The sequence below is a fragment of the Achroia grisella genome, unplaced genomic scaffold (assembly GCF_030625045.1).
Source record: "Achroia grisella isolate CSIRO2021 unplaced genomic scaffold, CSIRO_AGI_Agris_v1 utg478, whole genome shotgun sequence".
NCBI classification, from domain to species: Eukaryota; Metazoa; Arthropoda; class Insecta; order Lepidoptera; family Pyralidae; genus Achroia; species Achroia grisella.
The window spans coordinates 810,796-832,880 of record NW_026712882.1 but is presented as its reverse complement, the minus strand read 5'-3'; the positions used below and the strand labels follow the sequence as shown (position 1 = coordinate 832,880).

Sequence of the window (22,085 nt, the reverse complement as noted above, 5' to 3'; positions counted from 1 at the left end):
TGAGTATGTTTGTTTGCATCGATCTGGGTGTTTCCTATGTATATTATATATTTACAAAAAATATGTATTGTCATCAGTTGTATGGTGCCCATAACAAAAGCTCTGCATAGACGCTTACCGTCTATGCAGAGCTTGTGTTATGGCGCCATGTGAATTTTCCTAAGATATTATTATTATCATTAATTTAATTGCCATTCCATTCCATAGAATAAAACAAATGAGTTAATCATAATAAATAGAAATCCTTGGAATTTATTAGAATTCATGCTATTAAAGCATTCGTTTACGATGATAGTACTTAATGAGTTGTTTGCCGTTCATTTGAGCTAGACAAGACTCGTATCCATCACTATATCGCGCACTTCATTGATCGTAAACCTATTTTTGAAATGGCACAAGCCATTATGTCTTAAACTATTACATACTTTATAACATGAACTCCTATACCTTCTAACATTTGCAAATAATAATATTAACGTATATAAATTTAATACAAGCACGTAAGAGATTATATGTTTTTCTAAATATGTAATGTTTAATTTAACTTACCTAATCTAGTGAAGTCATTAATGGTAAAAATATTAATAATATGCTGGACAATACACACAGTGCCATCTATATTATTATCCATAATGACCACTTGGAGCTCTCTACCAGTCAATTATCATCATTAGTAGTGCAGAGAATATTGTTTTTTGTGCAATTGTAACAGAGACTTAATAAAATTATAGTAAAGATAAAATTAAAAGATTATAAACAAACGTACAAGTTAGTAAGCAGCGCAGCGTTCAAAAACCATTTCGTGGAGTGTCAAATTTCTCCCTGAATGAATCTTGTTGATATTACTTCGAAAAGCTCAGGACTGCGACGTTGAAAAGGGTCCCTGATAGCGCTGTAACTGGCTGTGTGATGTACCATAATGGTTGGTTATTAAGTAGTCCCACACATTTCCAGGTTCAATCAATCTCCAGATAAACTTCAACTTTATTATGTGACATTAAAGTTTCAAATTCGACGCCCCACCATTATGAATGGAATTAAATGAAACTGTCACAAAGATAAGCAAAATATTCCAGATGGTAAGTACTTTAGCCTCCTATATATGCCTTTGGGTTGCTATTTATATTTGCAAATGAAATGTTATTTGAATTTACTCATATTTGTCCCATTGGGGAACTGAAACTAGGGACGAATGGGCTCGTCATAATTATGTAATAACGATCTGGTTATTGGTATAATGATAAGTGGAGCTGACAAAAAAAACCATTTGCTTTTGGCCAAAATAAAATCATTTTGGTAACAGATAAGATATAATGCGAAATTGGCGGCATGCAGAAACAGTGGGAGGGCTAATTACAATCAGATATATCATGTACTCAATCAAATCAAGTGTGTGCGGCAACGGCGTATATATGAGGGAAACTTAATGAAGCAAGTGTTGTGTGTAAAGGTAGGTAACCTATGGCACTCCGTTAGACATTGGCTTATTATTAGGCATATCGGCTTATCCCGGGTCAACTAGTAACCATATAAATAATATTAATATTTTTCAATAAATAATGACTAATTTTGTTATGCACAAATAGGGTTTAAGTTGACGCCATATTGCCAGCGGAGTCTAACTTCGATATGCTGTCAGCTCGCCGCTTGTATTATAGTTAATACTTACTAAACTAAAAGGTCAACCCCTCAATCCGCGCCAACTCGTGATCATTCGTGCTGCAGCCGTGTCGTCCCAACTCGCTAGAAATATGAGAAAGATTATTACTGCTGAAAAAAAACTATTGATGGTCTATAGGAATAATAGTTGGTTATTAACTATCAGGAATAAATTACAGAATTCTGTCAATTTTATTAGTTGGAGAAATTTAAAATTATTTGTTCGTAAAAACATTTGCTACAGAATTTTATAATAAACTACATATGAAGTGTTTTTAACGCTTATACAATGCTTTGCTTATGAAACAAGGCGGTAATAGGATGCGAACAACGATGGTAAATTTGATCTCACTTCAAGTTTGTTACAAAATGACACACTGCGCCGACTCCAAATAATGGGATAAAGGCAAGCCATTAATGATTAAGATTGATAAAACAAAAGACTGTGTAAGATATAAATGAAACAGTCATCACGACGTGTTTCTATCTTATCGGTAATGTAATGAAGCGTTAAAAATACCTCGTAGCAATTTAAAGTAAAAATAGTACACGCTAATATCGTGAACAATTTTACTCACCTGAGAATAATTGCAACGTTAATGAGACACATGTATTTCTCAGTAGTAATAGACTACCGGTAATAAACCTCTTGTTAGAGCAGGTTACTTAATATTATCTACGTAACAAACTGTGGGTAATTAGGATAAGCTCTGTATAACGTAGTTTATGTTATTATCCCATTATCATTATATTCCCGAGAATATAAATCCATATTAACAATAAAATTGGTAAATGCCTCTTTTTGTCACTTGTTAATGACTTTTGAAAAGTTAAGAAAAGGTATACACATTTAAGTCTTGTATGCCATTCCAGATATACTAAAGAAAAATATAAAACTATTCAAATAAGTGCCATAAATTCTACTACTGCCTAAATTTATGCCTTATCGATGAAGCCTCATGTATTTCAGTCTCATATTCATGCGTTCACATTATTATCACGAAAGATGTTACAATATCATTATAATATATGAATTATTCAAGCAAATCACATAATGGTGAATTTTGATATAACATTATACACGTTTAAATAATATCTAGAACTAGGTCTACAGTATGATTTTTTTTATGCTAACATACATTTCCGACATTTATAATGATAAGTTCAATATCCATAGAGTAGTCAAGCTCTATGCTATTATAATATTTATTGTTTTATTTATCTAATTCTATGGCATTAGGATAACAACTGAAGTTGATACAGTAATGGTATAAATCCTGACACGATTCATCTACGTAGAGGTAGAATATCTAAATAAGAAATCTATGATTACATCTTCAATTTCAAGCAGATGAGAAAGAAAAATAAAATGTTTTTACACAGATTTTCTCAAATCGATATTCCAATGAACCATTACGCTTAATAACCATAGTAATTTTAGCTACTAAATAAGTAATTAATAATTACATTATACATACATATATACAATATAATGTAATTATTAATTACTTATTTAGTAGCTAAAATTACATAATATATGTAAATAAAATAATTAATTTCTACATGTATGTAGGAGCAACAGTGCAAGCAATATTATTAATATAGGATAGTGCTCCAAAACTCGAATTAACCAAATAAAGTATTTTATACGCTATGTAATCAAGTCATTTTTATACACATAAATGGAGGAATAACAGAACAAGTAATGTTAATAAATAGTGTTCTAAAACTCGATAATAATATTCTTGAGTATAAATCGTATATTATAACAATTCTTGTGCCGTAAGTTTAATACTAAAAGAAAAAAATTAACCGTGGTAGACTTTGTGAAAGTCACCTGTGAGTGAATACCTCACCCTATAATTTAGCCGTAACCTACTTTGTGAGCTGTATTTGGATTGAAGAGTGAGATAAGACAGTGAAATTATAGGATAAGGACCATGATATCTTAGTCATCGGGTGGGCAACGATTGAGTGGTACTCGTCTAATCATTCGCTAATGATCGAATGACAATCTTCACTTTCTCGTATGATACTTCACTACGTCCGTAGTATCACATACATAAATTGATGTCCATAGTGCTGTTCATATATAATATAAGCAATGGATGCCAATTTCCACCAGGTGGACCTTTAGCTCATTTACAATCACCAAAAAGGAAGAAAGAGAAAACTCCTATCATCATAAAAAAATTCTTACATTTTTCCGAAGTATTCAATTGTATGATTATTATAATATATATTATTAAATATGTATTGTATAATAATAATAATATCTCAGGACAATTCACACAGCGCCATCTAGTCCCAAGCTAAGCAGAGCTTGTGTTATGGGCGCAACTGATTTAAATACATGGATACATTTTTTTGTAGATAAATAAATATATTATACATAGAAAATACCCAGACCGATACAAACAGTCATACTCATGAATACAAATGTTTGTACCGTGCGAGGAATCGAACCCACGACCATCGGATAGTGAAGCGGTGTCCTAACCCACTAGACCACCGAGGCTGTCTGTATGGCCTATTTTAATAAATAAACAAGGAAGAGAATTTTCATCGCTATATTATGTTTATATAACGTAAAATAAAACATAACAAATTACTTCGGGGAATTAACAGAATAGCAAGAATAATGGAAAATTCATCATATGTCATTTATTATTCAGCGCCTACACATATTATTATGTATATACACAGTTAGTATTAATAATTCAAATGCGCACACAAGATCACCCGATAAGGCTGTAAAAAGAACATAAAAATGCTACCAAACAATTTTCAGAACAATAAAAACGTATTGAGGTAAATATTTTTTTATACTATCGAATACATCAAAGCGAGATTACGTTACGAAGTAAAAGCGAATAGTTTATATGCAATATCTCTTTACAACGATAATAGTTTATTCTTTTTGTTTTTTAGAACAAAGTCAATGTTCAAAGACTTAATAATAATGGATTTTATCTACAATCGCAACGCATAGTTCTTATAGTTACTTTACATACTTTTCAGGGTTCGAACGTTATTGCTTTTATGTCATCGTTTTCTCTAATAGATTTTGCAATTTTCCTACATGTGCCTACTAAAAAGAAGTAAAATTTATCTGCGACCGTGGGATTGGAACGGTATTTTTTTAATTTATTGGCGTTAGAGATTTACGTGACACGCCCGGTTACATTTTACGTATTTTCACCGTAAAATATCAATGCGTTGTCGAATGTCGGTTTTATATAATCTATAGCTTAATGTATGATATAGGAGTTTCAATAATCAATATTGATTTACTTTTTACAAAGAAAATAATGGAACTGATATAAATAACTAATCCAATATTTACAGTTCTCTTTTATAAATAAATAGATCATAATCTTGTATTACTTGATAGTTACACAGCCAAACAAACAATATATTAAACGAAACCATTCTGATACGTAAAAAATTCAATAGCTCTGCAAATAATAGACCAATTCTGTGCAAACACCGATTTGCTCGAAGCAGGCTGAGCAAACGGGCCGAATAATGGGTATAATCGTTAGAAGCTCCCAAAATATACGCGTCATGGAAGACAAAGACGTTCCGTATATATTTTATCATTTAGATACAAGAAATTAAGATGGATAAGGTTGGTAGCGTTCATTAGAGTCAGGTTCACAGCTAACAACACGCACGTAACACCCTCGCAGGCTTAGCCAAATCTTACAATCATTCAAACGTCTAATAGCTAATCTTACAAATATATTCACTTCTTTATTAAACATAATAAAATTTTTATAAACAAAATAATTAGTTACTATTAAGTAAACGGACGTTCTGTTGGAAACAATTATTCACCTATCGACGTGAATCTTTTCATAATTTTCATAACTAGAATAACAAGCAAACTGAAGTTACATGTGATAGTAAATAGTAACGGTTATCTATCTATATAAACGTTCATTTGACGGATTTTTTTAGAATGCCTGTGGTACCTTTCATGCTTTGCGATTGTCATATCTTCATTCCTTATAATTTCACTGTTATCAATCTTCCAACTAAACTAACAGATTAATCTATATTTTTATATTCACCATGAACGCTTATAACATGTGTTTTATATTATTTAATTTAATATTTCATTTTTTATCACTGAGGCACTCATGCAGACGAGGAAGTCACCAAACCACTTTATCGCTGATTATGTCTTTCATCGAAGTGTCAACTTCAATGTTCACATAAATATATTTTGTAGGCACTTGAAGACATTACGTTTCTGTGTCAACAATAAAATTGTTCATCACTCTCCTAAGTAAACCCCATATTTTAGAGTTAAGTGTCAAAGTAGGTTCATAAATAACATGCTTATGTGATGTGATATTTGATCAACTTAAAGCAAGAATATTTACTCTCTGTTGCCAAGTAGCTGAAATACATTTTCATGTCAAATAATGTACATGATGGAATCTACTTTTTTATTAGACAGTATTATTTAGAGTTACGATTGCATAAGATTAAATGTAACTGGCAATGCAGAGCAAGTATTTCATAGAGCAATTTGTTTACGTAGCTTATAAGCTATACATGTTTTATAACTGAGCTAGGAAACTGTATACGGGCTCTGGAGACATAAAAAGACTTTTAATTAAAAATGTTACTAATTAAAAAGTAACTTCTTAAGTAGCCATGAAGCGTAGAAATAAAATGCCTTTCATTAAAATATAAATAGTTACTTGTTCCTACGTTAAGACATTGTAGTTTCCTCTTCCTTGAGAAGCTTATGTAAATCTTTAAAATATTGATGCGAGTAATTAGTTGTAGTTACGGCCGGTACTTTGTATTAAATAAACGTCTGTGTTCACTCCTAGAACGCTTTGTTTTGAAGTCATAATGTATATTGGATTTTGTTGTAGACTCGATGCGAGATTTTAATAGATTTGTAAACTATCCTGTTAAAACGTTCAAGATTATAAAGTATTTCAACTAGTTTGTAGCTAAATATACGTACACCCAGGTTGATTCTTCTCGATACATAAAGCGATTGCGTATCTGAATATCTTTGATCAGTATACTAAACCATCAACAAAATTACTTACCTTACTAAAGAAATCCTTTTCAAAGGCAAAACTGCTCTAGTTATATTATTCACGTAGAAAGGACAGAAACAATCTGGTATCGGATGGATGAAATCAAAATAAATTTTATTATGTTAATAAAATCTGTATTTTCTTATAAATTATTACATACATTACATATCCTTTTACAAGTGCAAACAAAACTCAAAGTATATATTTGTATGTTGGCGGGCTAAATATTGTAGATACCGTCTTTTAGTTTAATGATTTGGACGTGGACCTCAACTCAAAGACCCTAATGGTCTGAACACCAACACGGCAATTAGAGCCATGTATGACGACGTAGTTTTAAATGTATTACAATAACTCAGAACATAAGCGTATTGTAGAACGCAAGTGGAGCGGATAGTGCAGTATAGGTTAGTTATTAGACACGAAATGAATAAGTACTCTTACTAACAAGGCACTGACTTTATAATTGCAAAATATTTAAAGCATATAAACTATTTCACTTTTGTTATAATTCAGTCTAATTTTACAATATTGAGAAAATTTTGCTTTTCTCAACTATTCTTTTACATCATTAATATATACAAAAACAATTTTTAAGGCAATAATTATGATTCTATTGTAATTTTAGAAGGTTGTTAACCTATCAAGAAGGTATTCCAAGACACTTGACTTGATTGATGTATTAAAATTAGTTCAGCATAGAAGCTTTAGAGCTCACTTCCGCACAAATGTCAGTCATACGGCCGGTAAACTCGGGTCTGTGGTTGACAGCATCTCTCGAACAAAACAAATGACGACATAAATTGATGAAAGTATTAATAAATGTGTTCAATTTTAAATACAAAATATATATTGTAACTATAAGAGTGACATTGTCGTGCAAAATTCATAGTCTTTCATTGACAATTGTTTTGATAATTTCATGAAAGTTCCTTTTATCAAGGAAAATGTAATTTTGTCGTCGGAATTAATACAGGGTTTAGATGTAGACGTAATCAACTAAATTAATATGAGTTCAGAAATATCAGATCAGTTAAGTTTATTCCTTAAATTTATGTTAGTGACTACTGAATTAGTTTCATTTTGTTCAGCTTCATTATTATAGACAATCAACTTTATTGCGGAAGAGCTACCTTCATTAGTAGAAAGTCGATTATCTTTACATAGGGTAAATTCAGCGTTTTCTCTCAACAAGCGGTCATCGGATAATTTATCTTTTGGAGTGCTAAATGTTGGCCAGTTCTGTGATTGACTGAAATGGTGAGATTTTATTAAATACTTACCTTTTTTATGAGCTCCCATTCAATATTATATATATTATACTTGTTATTGAGATTGTTAAATCGTTATACATAAGTATCACTATACTAGACGATACTTACACATTACTATAAAACTTATATTTTTTTAATAGAAATAAGTATTTGTTTAATTTGTCTATTACATAACCTATTTCTCATGTTGTTATAATTCTTTTTGATAAAATTGGTGTATGAAAGAAGAAGTATTTAAAGCTTAAATACCTTTTTTCCGCTACAGTATTAATTGTTCCATTGTTTAGATTTGTTAATTAAAATCCACTCCAGCAATGCTTTAAAGATCTTCAGTTAAAACAGTTTCAGTATGGATTTTATTTATACCAATAACTTATCTTATACACAAATATATTTATTTACATAAATAGTATATGTCGCAACAATAGATGTAAGAAATATTTCGGTGTCACATACCGCAGTTGAAACAGCGACATAAATACAAATGACGTCAGTTTACTTCAAATTCAAAACGTGTAGGTTATTTCTTTTAACAAAAACCCGCTGCGAGAAACGTTGAGGCTAGAATTTCTGAATATTGCGTTTCCTTTTGTAGACTTATTTTTAGAGGATTTATTTGACACATAATATATGATCATCAAATAAACAGCTAGAAGCCTTAGTAGTATTTTAAAATGTATTTACGTTATAAATATGAGAATGCCACCCTAACTAACCACAAAAGCTTTTGAATTCAATCCTGATTGAGACCAAAAAAACTTCATTAGTCAATTAATTTTTAAATTCTATTTCTGACTGATTGTCTGATGATGGAAATATTTTTTTTTCAATTCAATTCAAAATATCTTTATTTCATGTAGGTCTATTACAGACTCTTATGATATGTCAAATCTGCCGTCAGTTCGGAATGGTATCGAGATGAGAAGAACTGACAAGAAACTCAGCTCGTATTTTTTTTCAAATAATAGTGGAACATGTTTATAATAACCACAGTCATTAAAATTCAAATTTGGCCACCAGCATATGCTATCACAAAGAACAAAAAAAATTATTCAGTTCACAAGAAGCACCCGTTCACGAGTATGACGGATAAGCCAGCCATCATTACACTCAACCATATTTGAGGGATCACATCGATCCGACCCACCACGCCGCCACAAGTTTGAACTTTTAGTGAGCATGACTGTTTCAGGTTACTCCACTACGTCAATTAGGTATATTATTTACAGCATAGGCTGTACCGATCACAGTTTTCACTCATTACAATATTAAATTTACATTATCTAATTTACAATGTCATTACAAAATTTGTAAATTTGTAATTATCTATATCAATGGGAAAATTATATACCTCATAACAAAAGTTAAAATTGTAATTAAGTCCACACATTGTAGTCATTTAAGTAGTCGTTTATTTTATAATAAGCTTTAGAGCAAAATGTATTTTTTACATGTGTCTTAAATTTGCCTTCACTTATTCTTAATCAAATAACTGAATAGCCGGGGTAGATTTGTGCTCTGCCATGTTGGATTCAAAATATAGATACACTAGCTGTGTGGTTTCACCCGCATTAAATTTATACTCTATGTGTTATTCTGTTGTGTAAGCTATATTACTGTAAAGTTTCATCAAAATCCATTTAATAGTTTTTGCGTGAAAGAGTAACAAAAATTCATCGATCTATCCATCCATACTCATAAATTTTCGTGTTTATAATATTAGTAAGATAGCGACAATAGGTGTGCCAATATTACATAGTAATTAATTAGGTAGTTAATATCTTTGACTACCCCCTCTGGAATTTCAGTCGTAAATATATGTTAGCAGGTAATGTAAATTTATGTACGCTTATTTGGAAACAGCTACTATTGAATATATTATTTCATGTGGGTAGGAACGAAAACTAATCTTATTTGTTGTTCTTAAGATACACAAATATTATAAAACTTTTTGGTAATAACACAGTTATCTTATCTGTTACAATTATATATTATATAATATTACATAGTAATAATAAAAGTGCATCATTCATTTACTAATATTGGAAATTTGGAATGTATAAGTATAAATTATAATTATATAGTGTATTACAAATAAATATTGTTTGAATTATGTAAAATAATTTTTATACTGCTCAACAAATTTAAATAAACTTCGATATACAAGTGAACCAACCTGGCTTATCTTTTAAAATACTTACACTATAATCTACGTTCAAACAAAATAAAGCCAAGTAGATTGAAAAACTATTAGATACGTTATAGTTACAATTTTAGACTAATACAAATAATACTGTACCACAGATACATAAGTATATACATGATTTGCTGCAAGTGTCAAAATGTTACACTATTACAAGTGTGTGCTAGTATTCTACAAAATTTGAACAATAGTTTTTGTCAGAGGTTTGAGGGACTTTTCGTCCATGTGAATACTTCTGTCCATGTGAATAGTTCTGCCCCCACAAATTTCGGTATTATGGTTTGTATTCATTGCACTTTATCGTAACAATTTGGTAGTCCGGTTTGGCAACATATTCGAGGTACAGCTCGATTACTATGTGATATCCATAGCGCCGTTCCTCTAATAGGCGATATTTCCGAAATTCCATCAGGTAGTCGTTAGCTATACCGTAATTATCCAGTAGTTATATAAACCATATTATTTTCATAACTTGATAATTTTATATTCATTATTATTATATGCATTTGATAGTAGTAAGTAAGTAATATGTCCCTTAACAATAGATTTTCGAGTGACGTCAGTAAGCTGTTTTTGTCCGGTTCCTTATTACTCAACTCCCCGCTGCTTGAGTGGAAACATAACTAAGTAAGGGTCCATAGTGCTACGAATATCGATAGATTAGACGACCGTCGTAATAGTTGCAAATAGTTTCCTGAGAATCTTGTCCTGTAACTATGTTTGTCGTCAGTATAACAAAGTTCATTGTACATAACACAATACCAGACTCTCGTATAACTACTCAGAGATTGATTTTGTCAAACAACTTACCTAATTTAGAAATTGTCAAAGAAATTCATCAAAATTTACGCTTAGATGGATATTTATAATCAAACTGGTGCTGTACATTTCAACCTTCTGTTAATTATCGAGTAAAACTGTAATTATTTTCTGACAGATTTTAATAATGGTCTATCGATCCTCTGTCCCTTTTCAACCGGATAGAAATTATGACCAAATATTTTCGAAGCCAATTAGAGTGAATGACATACCCTTAACCTAAAGTCGTATACATCGAGCAGGAGTTTGCCTTTAGCTGCTCTATAAGTCCTTCCGGAAGGTTGTAGTATCTTTTTGCCAGATACAGCTGTAAAAGCTAGATATGACTAACGTGACCATTTATTCTTTGACTCAAAACGGGACATTTATTTATATCAATTAATAGACAGTCAATGAAGGAAACAATAATAATTTATTAAAGCTAATTCTTTAAAAAAAAAGTATTACCCCCGTAAAAAGATGATGTAACATATATAAAGAGAATAATAATAATTAACTCTTTATTGTGTACACAAAATAAACAATAAGAAAATACAGTAAATAGAAAAGTAATTACAATAGGCAGTCTTACAACAACTTACAACAACCTAGAGGAGAGGACGTATCGTCGATTAAATAGAAAAATGACATTTTTCAAAATTAAAAGCTAGAATTGCCACCTTTTATATAAGTCAATTAAATTAACCACGCCATCTTAATCATTATCTAAATATTTTAAAATGATATATGATACTTCTTTGTGAATTTAAAACTTTAAAGGGAAAAATAATTTAAATAACGTTAAAAACTTCTGTCTGTCTGTCTACAAGACAAGATAAAAATCGCACGTTTTTTTATATTCACCTTAATTATCAACAATAATCACAACTGGCCCGCTCGACTACACAAATTTTCGCGGATTTTCCGAAATCGGGACAATATTGCGTCCCAGAGTTAATTTCAGGGACACCGGGACTTGTTGTTATAAAAAGGGACAGTCCCGTTTAAAATGGGACGTCTGGTCACGTTAGATATGACCAACAACTTTGGAATAGTTAAAAAAAACTATTTTAATATATACAACCTTCTTTTGCCTGTATATTTTTTATGTGAAGCAACGGCCCATCTTATAGAAAATGGTAAGCGTCGCCTACTAACTTGAAACGTAATGTTCAAGTTAATCTATAACGCCCATGGTGAATATTTTGCGTTGCTATTCGTAAAGACTAAGATATTGTCTTCCTTGTAATTCATTCATTATCTCCGATATATATGATTATAGCCTATATGCATTATCACATCAACATTTCCATTAATTGATGTGTTTTTTCCCGAATCAAGGACAGATTTATCAGTACTATCTAAAATCATAGAGCTTAACACTATATGGCTTATATTCGATACTAGATAGCACCTTGTTATCACCGCTATGTTATAAACATTCGAGATAACTGTAATGATCAAACTACCGATGACTTTTATGTTTTTAAAAGGCTATTTGGAGTATTTCTACACTGAAAAAAATATTAATCGAATTAGTTACTCCAGAAATATCTTTAGTAATAAACGACCTTTTTCTTTGTTATATTTCAAAAACTTATGCTTAATTAACAATAGCTATTTTAGTTACGAGTACAACCAGTATATTAGTATTTTTAAGTACTTTAGTATTTTTAGAAAAAGTTTCTTAAAGTTTCTTAGTGAAAATATTGGTTGATACAATATTTTCACTGCCTAATCTCACCCTATAATCGAAACACACGTTACAAAGAAGCGCTACTTTATGGTGGTCTAAAATGGGTAGAGCAGACGACTTTGTATAGAGAGTCTCTCTTACAACTACTAATCTACTCTAAGAGTAATATTTAAATACATTTTATTTTTTATATGTATAAAATACCCACACATTTCATAACAACCATATGTAAAACCAAGTACAGCAATAAGGACTTTTTTTTATTTATTGAATATTATAAAATACCCAAAACAAAGCAAAGAATTATAGTCATAACTATATACAATTTTCTGTGACGTGTGTGTGTACACCAGCGATACCGTGGAAATGAAGAAGACTTAATAACGTAGTTTGATTGCTTTCTCGATTGGTGTGTAATCGCTACTCAAAGAAATAATTATTTTAATCTGTTAGGCAAACGATGATGCTGACGCAAGTCCTAAATTATTATAGTGACGTGTATTAAAAAATGGGCGTGTGTTAACATGAACGTGTGTTATAACACTTTTAATCGCTTGATGTATATATTAAGCCAGCTGTTACGCTTGACTTTGTTAACACAAAAAAATATAGCCTATATATTAATGATATAATCTAATTTCTCGTAAAATTTCATTGAATGCTAAAAACTACTTTTATTATCAGCACGTTTACCGTGATTGTTTTATTAACGATTAATATGAAATATAATATTGATGTTTTTGAAATATGAATTATAAATACAATATGGCCATCAATATTGGTATTACGATATCTCAAATTTTTTAGCTTAATTTATTGTCATTTTTATTAATTTAGCTAAAGTTAATGGTTTGTTATCTGTGAAAGTACAATGATAGTGTTCGCGAAATAATTTAAGTACTCTATTCTTATTTTTTTTATATTACGATGGTGGCAATTACGCATACGCCCATCTGACAGTAAACCGGTTACTGTAGCCTATGGACGCCTAAAGTACCAGGGTTGTCACGTAGGCATTACCGACCCTTGAGAAACCTTAATATGTTGCTGTACACCATGCTATAGTCTCTTGAGAAAACCTAAATGTACGAAAGAGGAAGCTCCTCTGAAACCGCACTGTCAGTGATTACTTAGATTCAAGCGTGTGGGGATGAATTCTTATATGTTATCTTAAATTTTGAGCTTGATTGTATTGTTCCAATTTAATTTTAACCCAAGTATATACATTAAACTATAATTATATACATCATTATCATTTCAGCCAGTGTCTATCCACTGTTGGATATAGGCCTTTCTCAATGATTTCCTCCATGTGCGATCTTCCGCCTTCTGCATCCATCCACTCCCGGCCACCTTCGTGATGTCGTCGGACCATCTTGTAGTTATTTACATATTGACTTTAAATTATAAAAATAAAAAGTTGCGATTTACAATCTGTTATCGTTGGAGTTTTCGATTTTAAAAGTCAGGACGAAAGTTACTACTGTGATTTTATACATCTTTTTTCTGATGTTTTAAATGAGTGAACCAAAGAAAAATGACAAGTTTTCACAAGGAATTATAACAGAGCTCTTTAGAATAATCCGCTCTTTGATTGCGAGGAAAAGCGTTACTTTGAATAAATTATTCTTGAAAATGTAGATGGAAATACCATTTGATCAATTAAAATTTGGTTTTTATGATAATTTGGGGTAATAAACTTCATAACACTTATGTTAATACGATTTTTAAAATATTATATGTGACAATAAATTTTATGATCTAGTTAATATTAAGTATTAAAAAACAAATGTTTTTTGCATATTAATCTATTTATACTTGATAATCGTCGTAATCGTTTATTTTTCAGAATTAAATGACTGAATTATATTGACATTGTATGTGTAATATTTTCTTATCTATGATTGAAAGACATGAAAATAAATTGTATCACGAGGACGAACATAAGCTATCCTTTATCTTCAAAAAGTAGTCTGGTGTTGGATGAAATAGAGCTTGTAACTTTGTGCAGACGAAGTCATGGAAAACAGACAGTAGATATTATGTATGACTTATTTAGAAAACATATTCAATAATAAGGCTAAAAATTATAATGACGAAAGTTTGAGAGTATGGACGGATAGATGTATGGATGGTTGTTAGTTACTCTTTCAGGCAAAAACTACTGAACGGATTGTTTGTATTTGCCGGTTCTTTTATATATTATACATTATTATGTATGAAATCAAAGACTGTTAGCTGTTGACTTATATGAATATATTTCAATTGTTTTTTATAATGTTTTTAAATATTTATGTATAAAAAAGGTTTTAAACACGGATTTTGATGAAACTTTACAGTAATATAGCTTATATATCAGATTAACAAATGGGCTATAAGTTTCATAAGGGTAACCCCACTGGCACAGCTAGAGTAATATAAGTATATAAAGTGCTGAAAATTATAATCAATAAATTATTCTACACATTAAAGTTGTAAAGATACGACATAATAGATTCGGGAATGGCCAAATGGTCGTTAAAGAAAATTTATTACCAATCGTTTAATAGCATTTAGAGGTTACAAAATTACAAAAGTAGCTATATCTAATTATGTGATACCTGAACAAACAAATATTGCTATATTAATTATAGTTAGTACTCATTATTTATTGTGCAAAAACAAAGTTCTCTATTTGATTGAGTATATTTACCGATATATATATTTCCTATCCGTTACTGGACATTTTGTCTGTTTTTGTTTTAATTGAAATATTTCAACCTAGTATAGAATTGTAATGTAATTGATTTTGCACCTCTTTCAGGTAAAAATATATAATATCTAGATATTACAGAATTGTTTATACGTAGAATATAACAGATAGTCTATGTCTCTTCACATACATTACACTAAGATAGATTATCATGTCAAACATTAAGTACAGTTCAGCCGTTCAATCACGATGATGTAACAGAGTCACACACTGGTAGCTTTTGTAATATCAATAAAAGATGTCAATGTAAATTTCAATGTCAATTAACAGTATTTTTTATGTACATGAAAATATTGTCAAGTAAAAATCAAATTAGTTTATTATTTCTGCTTCCGATGGTATTTATTTCCATAGTATTGTATTGCCCTTGCCGTTCAAGTTGTTTTTCTTATCGAACAATATCTTAAATTATTATGGCGTACCATGCAAAAAAATTAAAGATCTGTTTTTAATTAACGCTGTAACTATTATTTATATCAATAAAAACAACATTTTTATTTATAAACAAGTTGTACCATAAGTCCTTTAAAATTTAAATTTCGAATAAAATGCAATTAGTTAAATGAAATGTAGACTATATTTCTCCCGAAACACTTCTACAACCAGCCCCTCTGCAAGACGTTATTATGATTCATTAAATTTCCCGAAACCCTTGTTGTAGTTGTAATGAAAACAACAAATATACCTACGCAATGAAATTTTGCGATTGGTCCAAAATGAACGTAATCTCTTAATTGAATTTGCCGTAAGATTCCGAGGCACTTCGTAATTTGCGACGACATTAACTCCGTTTTAACGACTTCAAATGTTTTCGTATGGCGATTACGATTTTAGTATCCACCGCATCGAAGGCGTAAATTATGAAAGGATCGCGGTTTTCGTATTGTCTATGATATTGTCGATATCTAATTAAATATATTTAATGACATTAAATATATTTTTTAATAATTATAAATTGAGACCGAAGTAAGCATTATTCAGAGTGTTAAGCATACATCTACTGCATCGTTGTCTTGTCTATTTCAGCCACCAAGCTACACACTATGTAAGCTGTATTTCAATTAAAAGTATGATATATGCCAGTGAAATTACACGGATACAGAATCATTACACCTTAGTGCTCTGGAATAGGGAATATATAAAGTGTCAAATAATGACATGATATCTGTGGTTTTTTACCATTTACCATTTGCTTTTTTGCCATTCAAATTACATAAAAAAATGACGTGAATATTTTACGCTAATGATGTACTGTTGTCTATCAGACCACCTTAAGAGTACAAATCTTACATGCGGTGACAGATAAGAGAATTCTGTAGCATGATAACTTACATTAAATATTTCATATTTATTATATCGTCATCATATAACTATGATGATATGTCGACTAAGAATACAATGGAGACAATACTGAAATAAAAGAAACACATTTCAAGTCCAAGTTGTTGTAAGAGATGTTTATGAGAAATGGAAATATCAAAATAAAACATTATACGTAATCGTTTTGTCATAATGGTAGTCGGTTAAATTCGATTCTTAAGAAGAAAGAACGACAATACGTTCCACTTCTAGGAAAAGACTCAAGGTTGTTATGACGATTATGATATTACGAAGGAAAACAGTATATATACACTTGCAATCAAGTTCAAAAATATAGACAGTTAAATTAGCGATGGAAAGGCTATAATAGCTAAATAGTTATTACGCAGGTCCTACTAAAAATGTTTCCATTAATCAGCATTGTTTCTTTTTCATTAAAGAATAACACAACAAAGACACGACTGTCATGCACAAAAAACATTATTTACAGTTCACATTAAATGTATTATTACCAATTACATATAACTAAATATTTCCTTCATATTTAATTAAAAATAATAGGCGTAACATAAAGTAATATAATATAGCATTAAATAGTCGTCTTATTGCAAATATTTACTCATGTCTTAAATAACCTATATTTTAAACCGCACCTAAAAGTCATTCGACATCAGAGACACCTTTTGAAAGTGGTTTTATTCTCACCGTAAATTCTTTGCGAGCACAAACAAACGACTGTTAACAATGAATCTCTGAAAAGGTTTCGCCAACATTTAAATTCAATTTCGACTCAATTCGCTTTATTTATAATGCTTTCTGCTTCCCAAGGAACAAATTTACTTTTTGTAGCTCAGACATGTGTCTACTGCAATATAATCTCTAGGCCATTTCTCTTAATGTGTTCTTGGTTTTAATAGCAATCGTATTGGTCGTCATAGAGACAATACGAGTGTATGAGCCGTAAATTCAGACAAATTTAAGCTCACTTTGTTACAAGAAAAAAATTGTTATAATAAATATTGCAAAATATTTCATTATACATTTTGTTTACTGTGTTATACACATAGAATTTTATAAGTAGACCCCATTATTCTACCAGTATCTCACTGGCATAGAATATATCAGCTAATTCAAGTATTTTTTGTTCTCAGATGGACTGGCAATCAATCATAACCGTTGAGAAGATATTTTGGCGAAGTTAACATGACATCAACACACAACGCCAGCGGACATAATGACGGGCCGTCCACAATGGCTGACAAATTTGATCCGTCTGCAATGGGATATAATGGCACACACATGGGCAGAGGAGTCATCCAGATCCTTACAAAAACACTCGCTGGAGAAAGTGTGGATATTATAGATGAACCTAAGAATAAAACAACCGATATCATAGACGTCGATGTTGTACAAGTAGCATTTTGTATTCTGTATACTTTAATATTCGTTTTAGGTGTTTTCGGAAATGTTTTAGTTTGCTATGTTGTCTTTAGAAACCGAGCAATGCAGACCGTGACAAACCTCTTCATCACAAATCTAGCATTATCAGATATATTGCTATGTCTCTTTGCGGTGCCGCTCACCCCTATGTATACTTTTATTGGGCGATGGGTTTTTGGAAGACTTTTATGCCATCTAATGCCATACGCTCAAGGGACCAGTGTCTACATATCTACATTAACTCTTACCTCTATAGCGATAGACCGGTTCTTTGTCATAATTTATCCCTTCCACCCTAGAATGAAATTAAACACTTGCATTTTTATTATAGTTTTCATTTGGATATTCTCTTTGGTAGTAACATGTCCATATGGCCTTTTCATGGGCCTATTAATTACAAGGAACAAGACTTACTGCGAGGAGAGTTGGCCATCAGATAGGTCCAGACGGATTTTCGGGGTTTTTACAACCGTACTTCAATTTTTAATACCATTTTTAGTTATAGCCATATGTTATACTTGTGTTAGTATAAGACTGAATGACCGCGCTAGGTCAAAACCAGGTGCTAAAAATACAAGACGGGAGGAAGCCGACAGAGACAGGAAGAAAAGAACAAACAGAATGCTCATATCTATGGTAGCCATATTTGGAATTTCATGGCTGCCACTCAATTTGATAAATATTTTCAATGATTTTTACGCACAAATGACCGAATGGAATTATTACTACGTGTCATTTTTTCTTGCCCATTCAATGGCAATGGCATCAACGTGCTATAACCCATTTCTATATGCGTGGTTAAATGAAAACTTTAGAAAAGAATTCAAGCAAGTGCTGCCATTTTTCGAATCGACAGGTGGCGTCAGGAATAGTTACCACTCAGGAAGAATGCCAACACATAAGTCTGATAAAATATGTAATGGTAACGAAACAATTCAAGAAACACTACTAGCTTCTTCATTTAATAGACCGCCTTCTATAAAACAAAGAGTATTAGAAGGCAATGGCAGAAAAGATAATGGCGTGGAAGTAGAAAACATTCTACTTGAGGATAAAATAATCTCAGCTACTTTTCACACAAGAAGTGAGAATATGAATCTGCAGTTAATAGATGAAGAATCACAGCTCAGCGAACCAAAAGACACTAAATCACCTGCGATATAATTAGGTAAGTAACTTATATTATTATTTTCTTATTTTTATGACTAGGGACTCTTATCTCTAGTCATAAAAATTAGTTAAAAATATTTCCTTTTATATTTATTACTAACTTTAATCTATTTTTAGCCTTTGATACTATTTTAGTTACTTTTCTTGAACATATTTTAAATAACAAACGAATTACATATATAGAGAAACGCACAACTTGCGCAAATTGTTATTCCCCTTATAACCCTAAACTGTTACGGATTGACACAAACTTTCCTTCATTTTATGTTTATCTCCCTTCTCTCACAGGTACGTATGTAATCGACGAAGTTTTATCATTAAGCACCTTGTTGAAGCTTACTCGTAGCAGAAGTCAATTAAAGATTTCTCTACTCACAATCGAACTTAGAACATAAAACTGCATCGCTAAATGAAAGTGTAGTAACGAAGTTATACTTTTGACTTTCTTTGTTTTTATTTTTGTTGAAAACTTCAACGCAATTATCTAACAAAATGCATTGTCTAAATTAATACTCAGACATAACTTCTATCACTGATATTGGTATACAAAGTTTCAACAGATGCAGAGTACAAAATTTTGTTAGCACATTAATTACCTTTTATATAGTATTTTTATGGTTAGTTATTTTAGCCCATGTGATGACTAAGTAAGAACATGTATACGTTTCTCTGCTCTTTTTGGACATATGAGAAGAATAAAAGGTAATTAGAGTTAGAAATCATTAATAAATTTGGCAAGGAAAAGCCTTCCGCGATCGTAAATGTGCAAATAATGCATTTTTAACTTTTTATGCAACCTTTCTGGTTGCATAAAAGGCCAGCTCACATGATAGAAAATGGTAATTACTGTTTATTGACATAAAGAACTCTATTAGTCGTCAAGAGGCATCTGTAGTACCTCTCACTCGATACAGTGTTCCTCGGAATGAAGATGCCATATCCATAAGTACTGTTTATATCTAGTTTATCAAAACCGGAACACAACTTAAAAAGCAAGCTGGTTTGCGACTGAAATACGAGAGAGTTACTCATCAACTTAGTAATATTTTTATCTTTTGTTACAGGAAGACCCATTAGACAACGAGTTTGAGACGATGAAGTATTTGATTAATTTGACTGTAAAATTAAAAAAAAAATAATGACATTGATGTAAAATAGGTTTCTATTTCAAATGTAATTAAATTACTTTGCGAAACAACTAAATGTGTATTCTGTGACTTTATTTGCTTGCTGTGATCATTTTTGGTACTTAATAATATTATAAAATGTTGGATTTTAATTATAACATAAAATTTTAATAATCATATTGAGTTTGTAAATATTATGTTTAATAGTTAGATTTACATTCAATGTTAGTTATAATATGGACTAAGGTAGTAAATAAATATTTGTACTTAGTATACAAAAATAATTAAAAACAAATATTCTTTAAGTTAACGCAAGTATCCAAAGGCCTACATTAAGACCGAAAAAGAATAGATTTTTGTTGGTGTAGATAATATTTTTTTAATTATATTTAAAAATTTAGTACTTTAAATTTTAGAAGAAATTGATTGGTGTTTTTCTAATAAACTTATGAGCCCAATTTCTAACTTATAATCTGAAATAGTTTTCGTCGACTTTTAAATAAGAAATGTATATATTAAATTATTTATTATTTAGTTGTAGTTACGTATAAAATTAAAAAACGGCGAAAATTATATTTTCTATGAACGTAGCTAGCAAATCATTATTTCTTATATACAAACCATTTTAAATAGTATTTATAAGATATAATCTACTTTTTACTGGTATATAGGAAATGCAAAATCCTATCCATTCAAATTGATATAGTGGGAAATATTTACACGCTTTAGTGATTTTAGAAACGATTTGAACTTCAGTCACTTTTAGAAGCTGACTGAGCAACAAGTTTAGAGCATTCTTTGAATATTTCACTGCCTGTATAAAGTGGCAAAAGCTGTCTATTTCATAAAAGTTAATGCAGTGGAGAGATAAAATATTTCACACCTTTTAATTTTATTATAAAACTGAATCAGCTAATCGTCTGTGCTCGAGTTTAAGCTTTTTTTTTAAGGTTTTCTGTCTACAGAAGAATGTTGTTTTAATAATTATACTTAGTAAATCATATCTGTAATTGTATATGTCTTATAGTTTAAAAATTTTTTAGATTTCCTATGCTACGTATTATAGAAAAAAAAGTTTGAAATTTTGAGTTTATTAAGAAACACCAATCAAATATTAAAATATATTTTACTGTAAATATTTGATCTTTAGTGGGAATAAGATAATTAATATTATTTTGTGTGTAATCATTACACATTCTGTAAATAGACTGTCAATGTAATAACATAACGAATCGCTTTCACTTAAAATAGATTTATGCATAATGTTAGTAGTTTAAATGTTTGCTGTTAAATTATAATATTGTGGAGAAATAAATGAGGCTGGTTTTATAATAAATTGTTTTATTTTATTGTTTTATCTTGACTATAATCTAACGGACTGCTACATTAAAAACTGACTAAGAATTACATTATCAAACACACTGAGATAAAAAATATACTTATATAGTGAAGTCATTTGACTACGTACTCCAAAAACCTGTAGGTAGGTATATAAATAATTTCTAATCATTCAAAAATAATATATTTTGAAAAATGTCGTTGAAATTTAAAAAGATTATAAAAAGTCATATCTACTG

At 30.4% G+C, this 22,085-nt stretch overlaps 1 protein-coding gene across 1 annotated transcript in view; it reads left to right on the top strand.

Moving 5' to 3' along the window:
* Nucleotides 1-20,620, top strand: part of LOC131845613 (prolactin-releasing peptide receptor-like) — a 55,134-nt gene extending 34,514 nt beyond the window's left edge. Inside the window, exons 2-3 of the mRNA XM_059194690.1 lie at nt 17,923-19,379; nt 20,446-20,620. Of these exons, the coding sequence (XP_059050673.1) occupies nt 17,975-19,375 (1,401 nt within the window). The 5' untranslated portion in view covers nt 17,923-17,974 and the 3' untranslated portion in view covers nt 19,376-19,379; nt 20,446-20,620. The remainder of the gene's footprint in view (nt 1-17,922; nt 19,380-20,445) is intronic.
* The last annotated feature ends 1,465 nt before the right edge of the window (nt 20,621-22,085 follow it).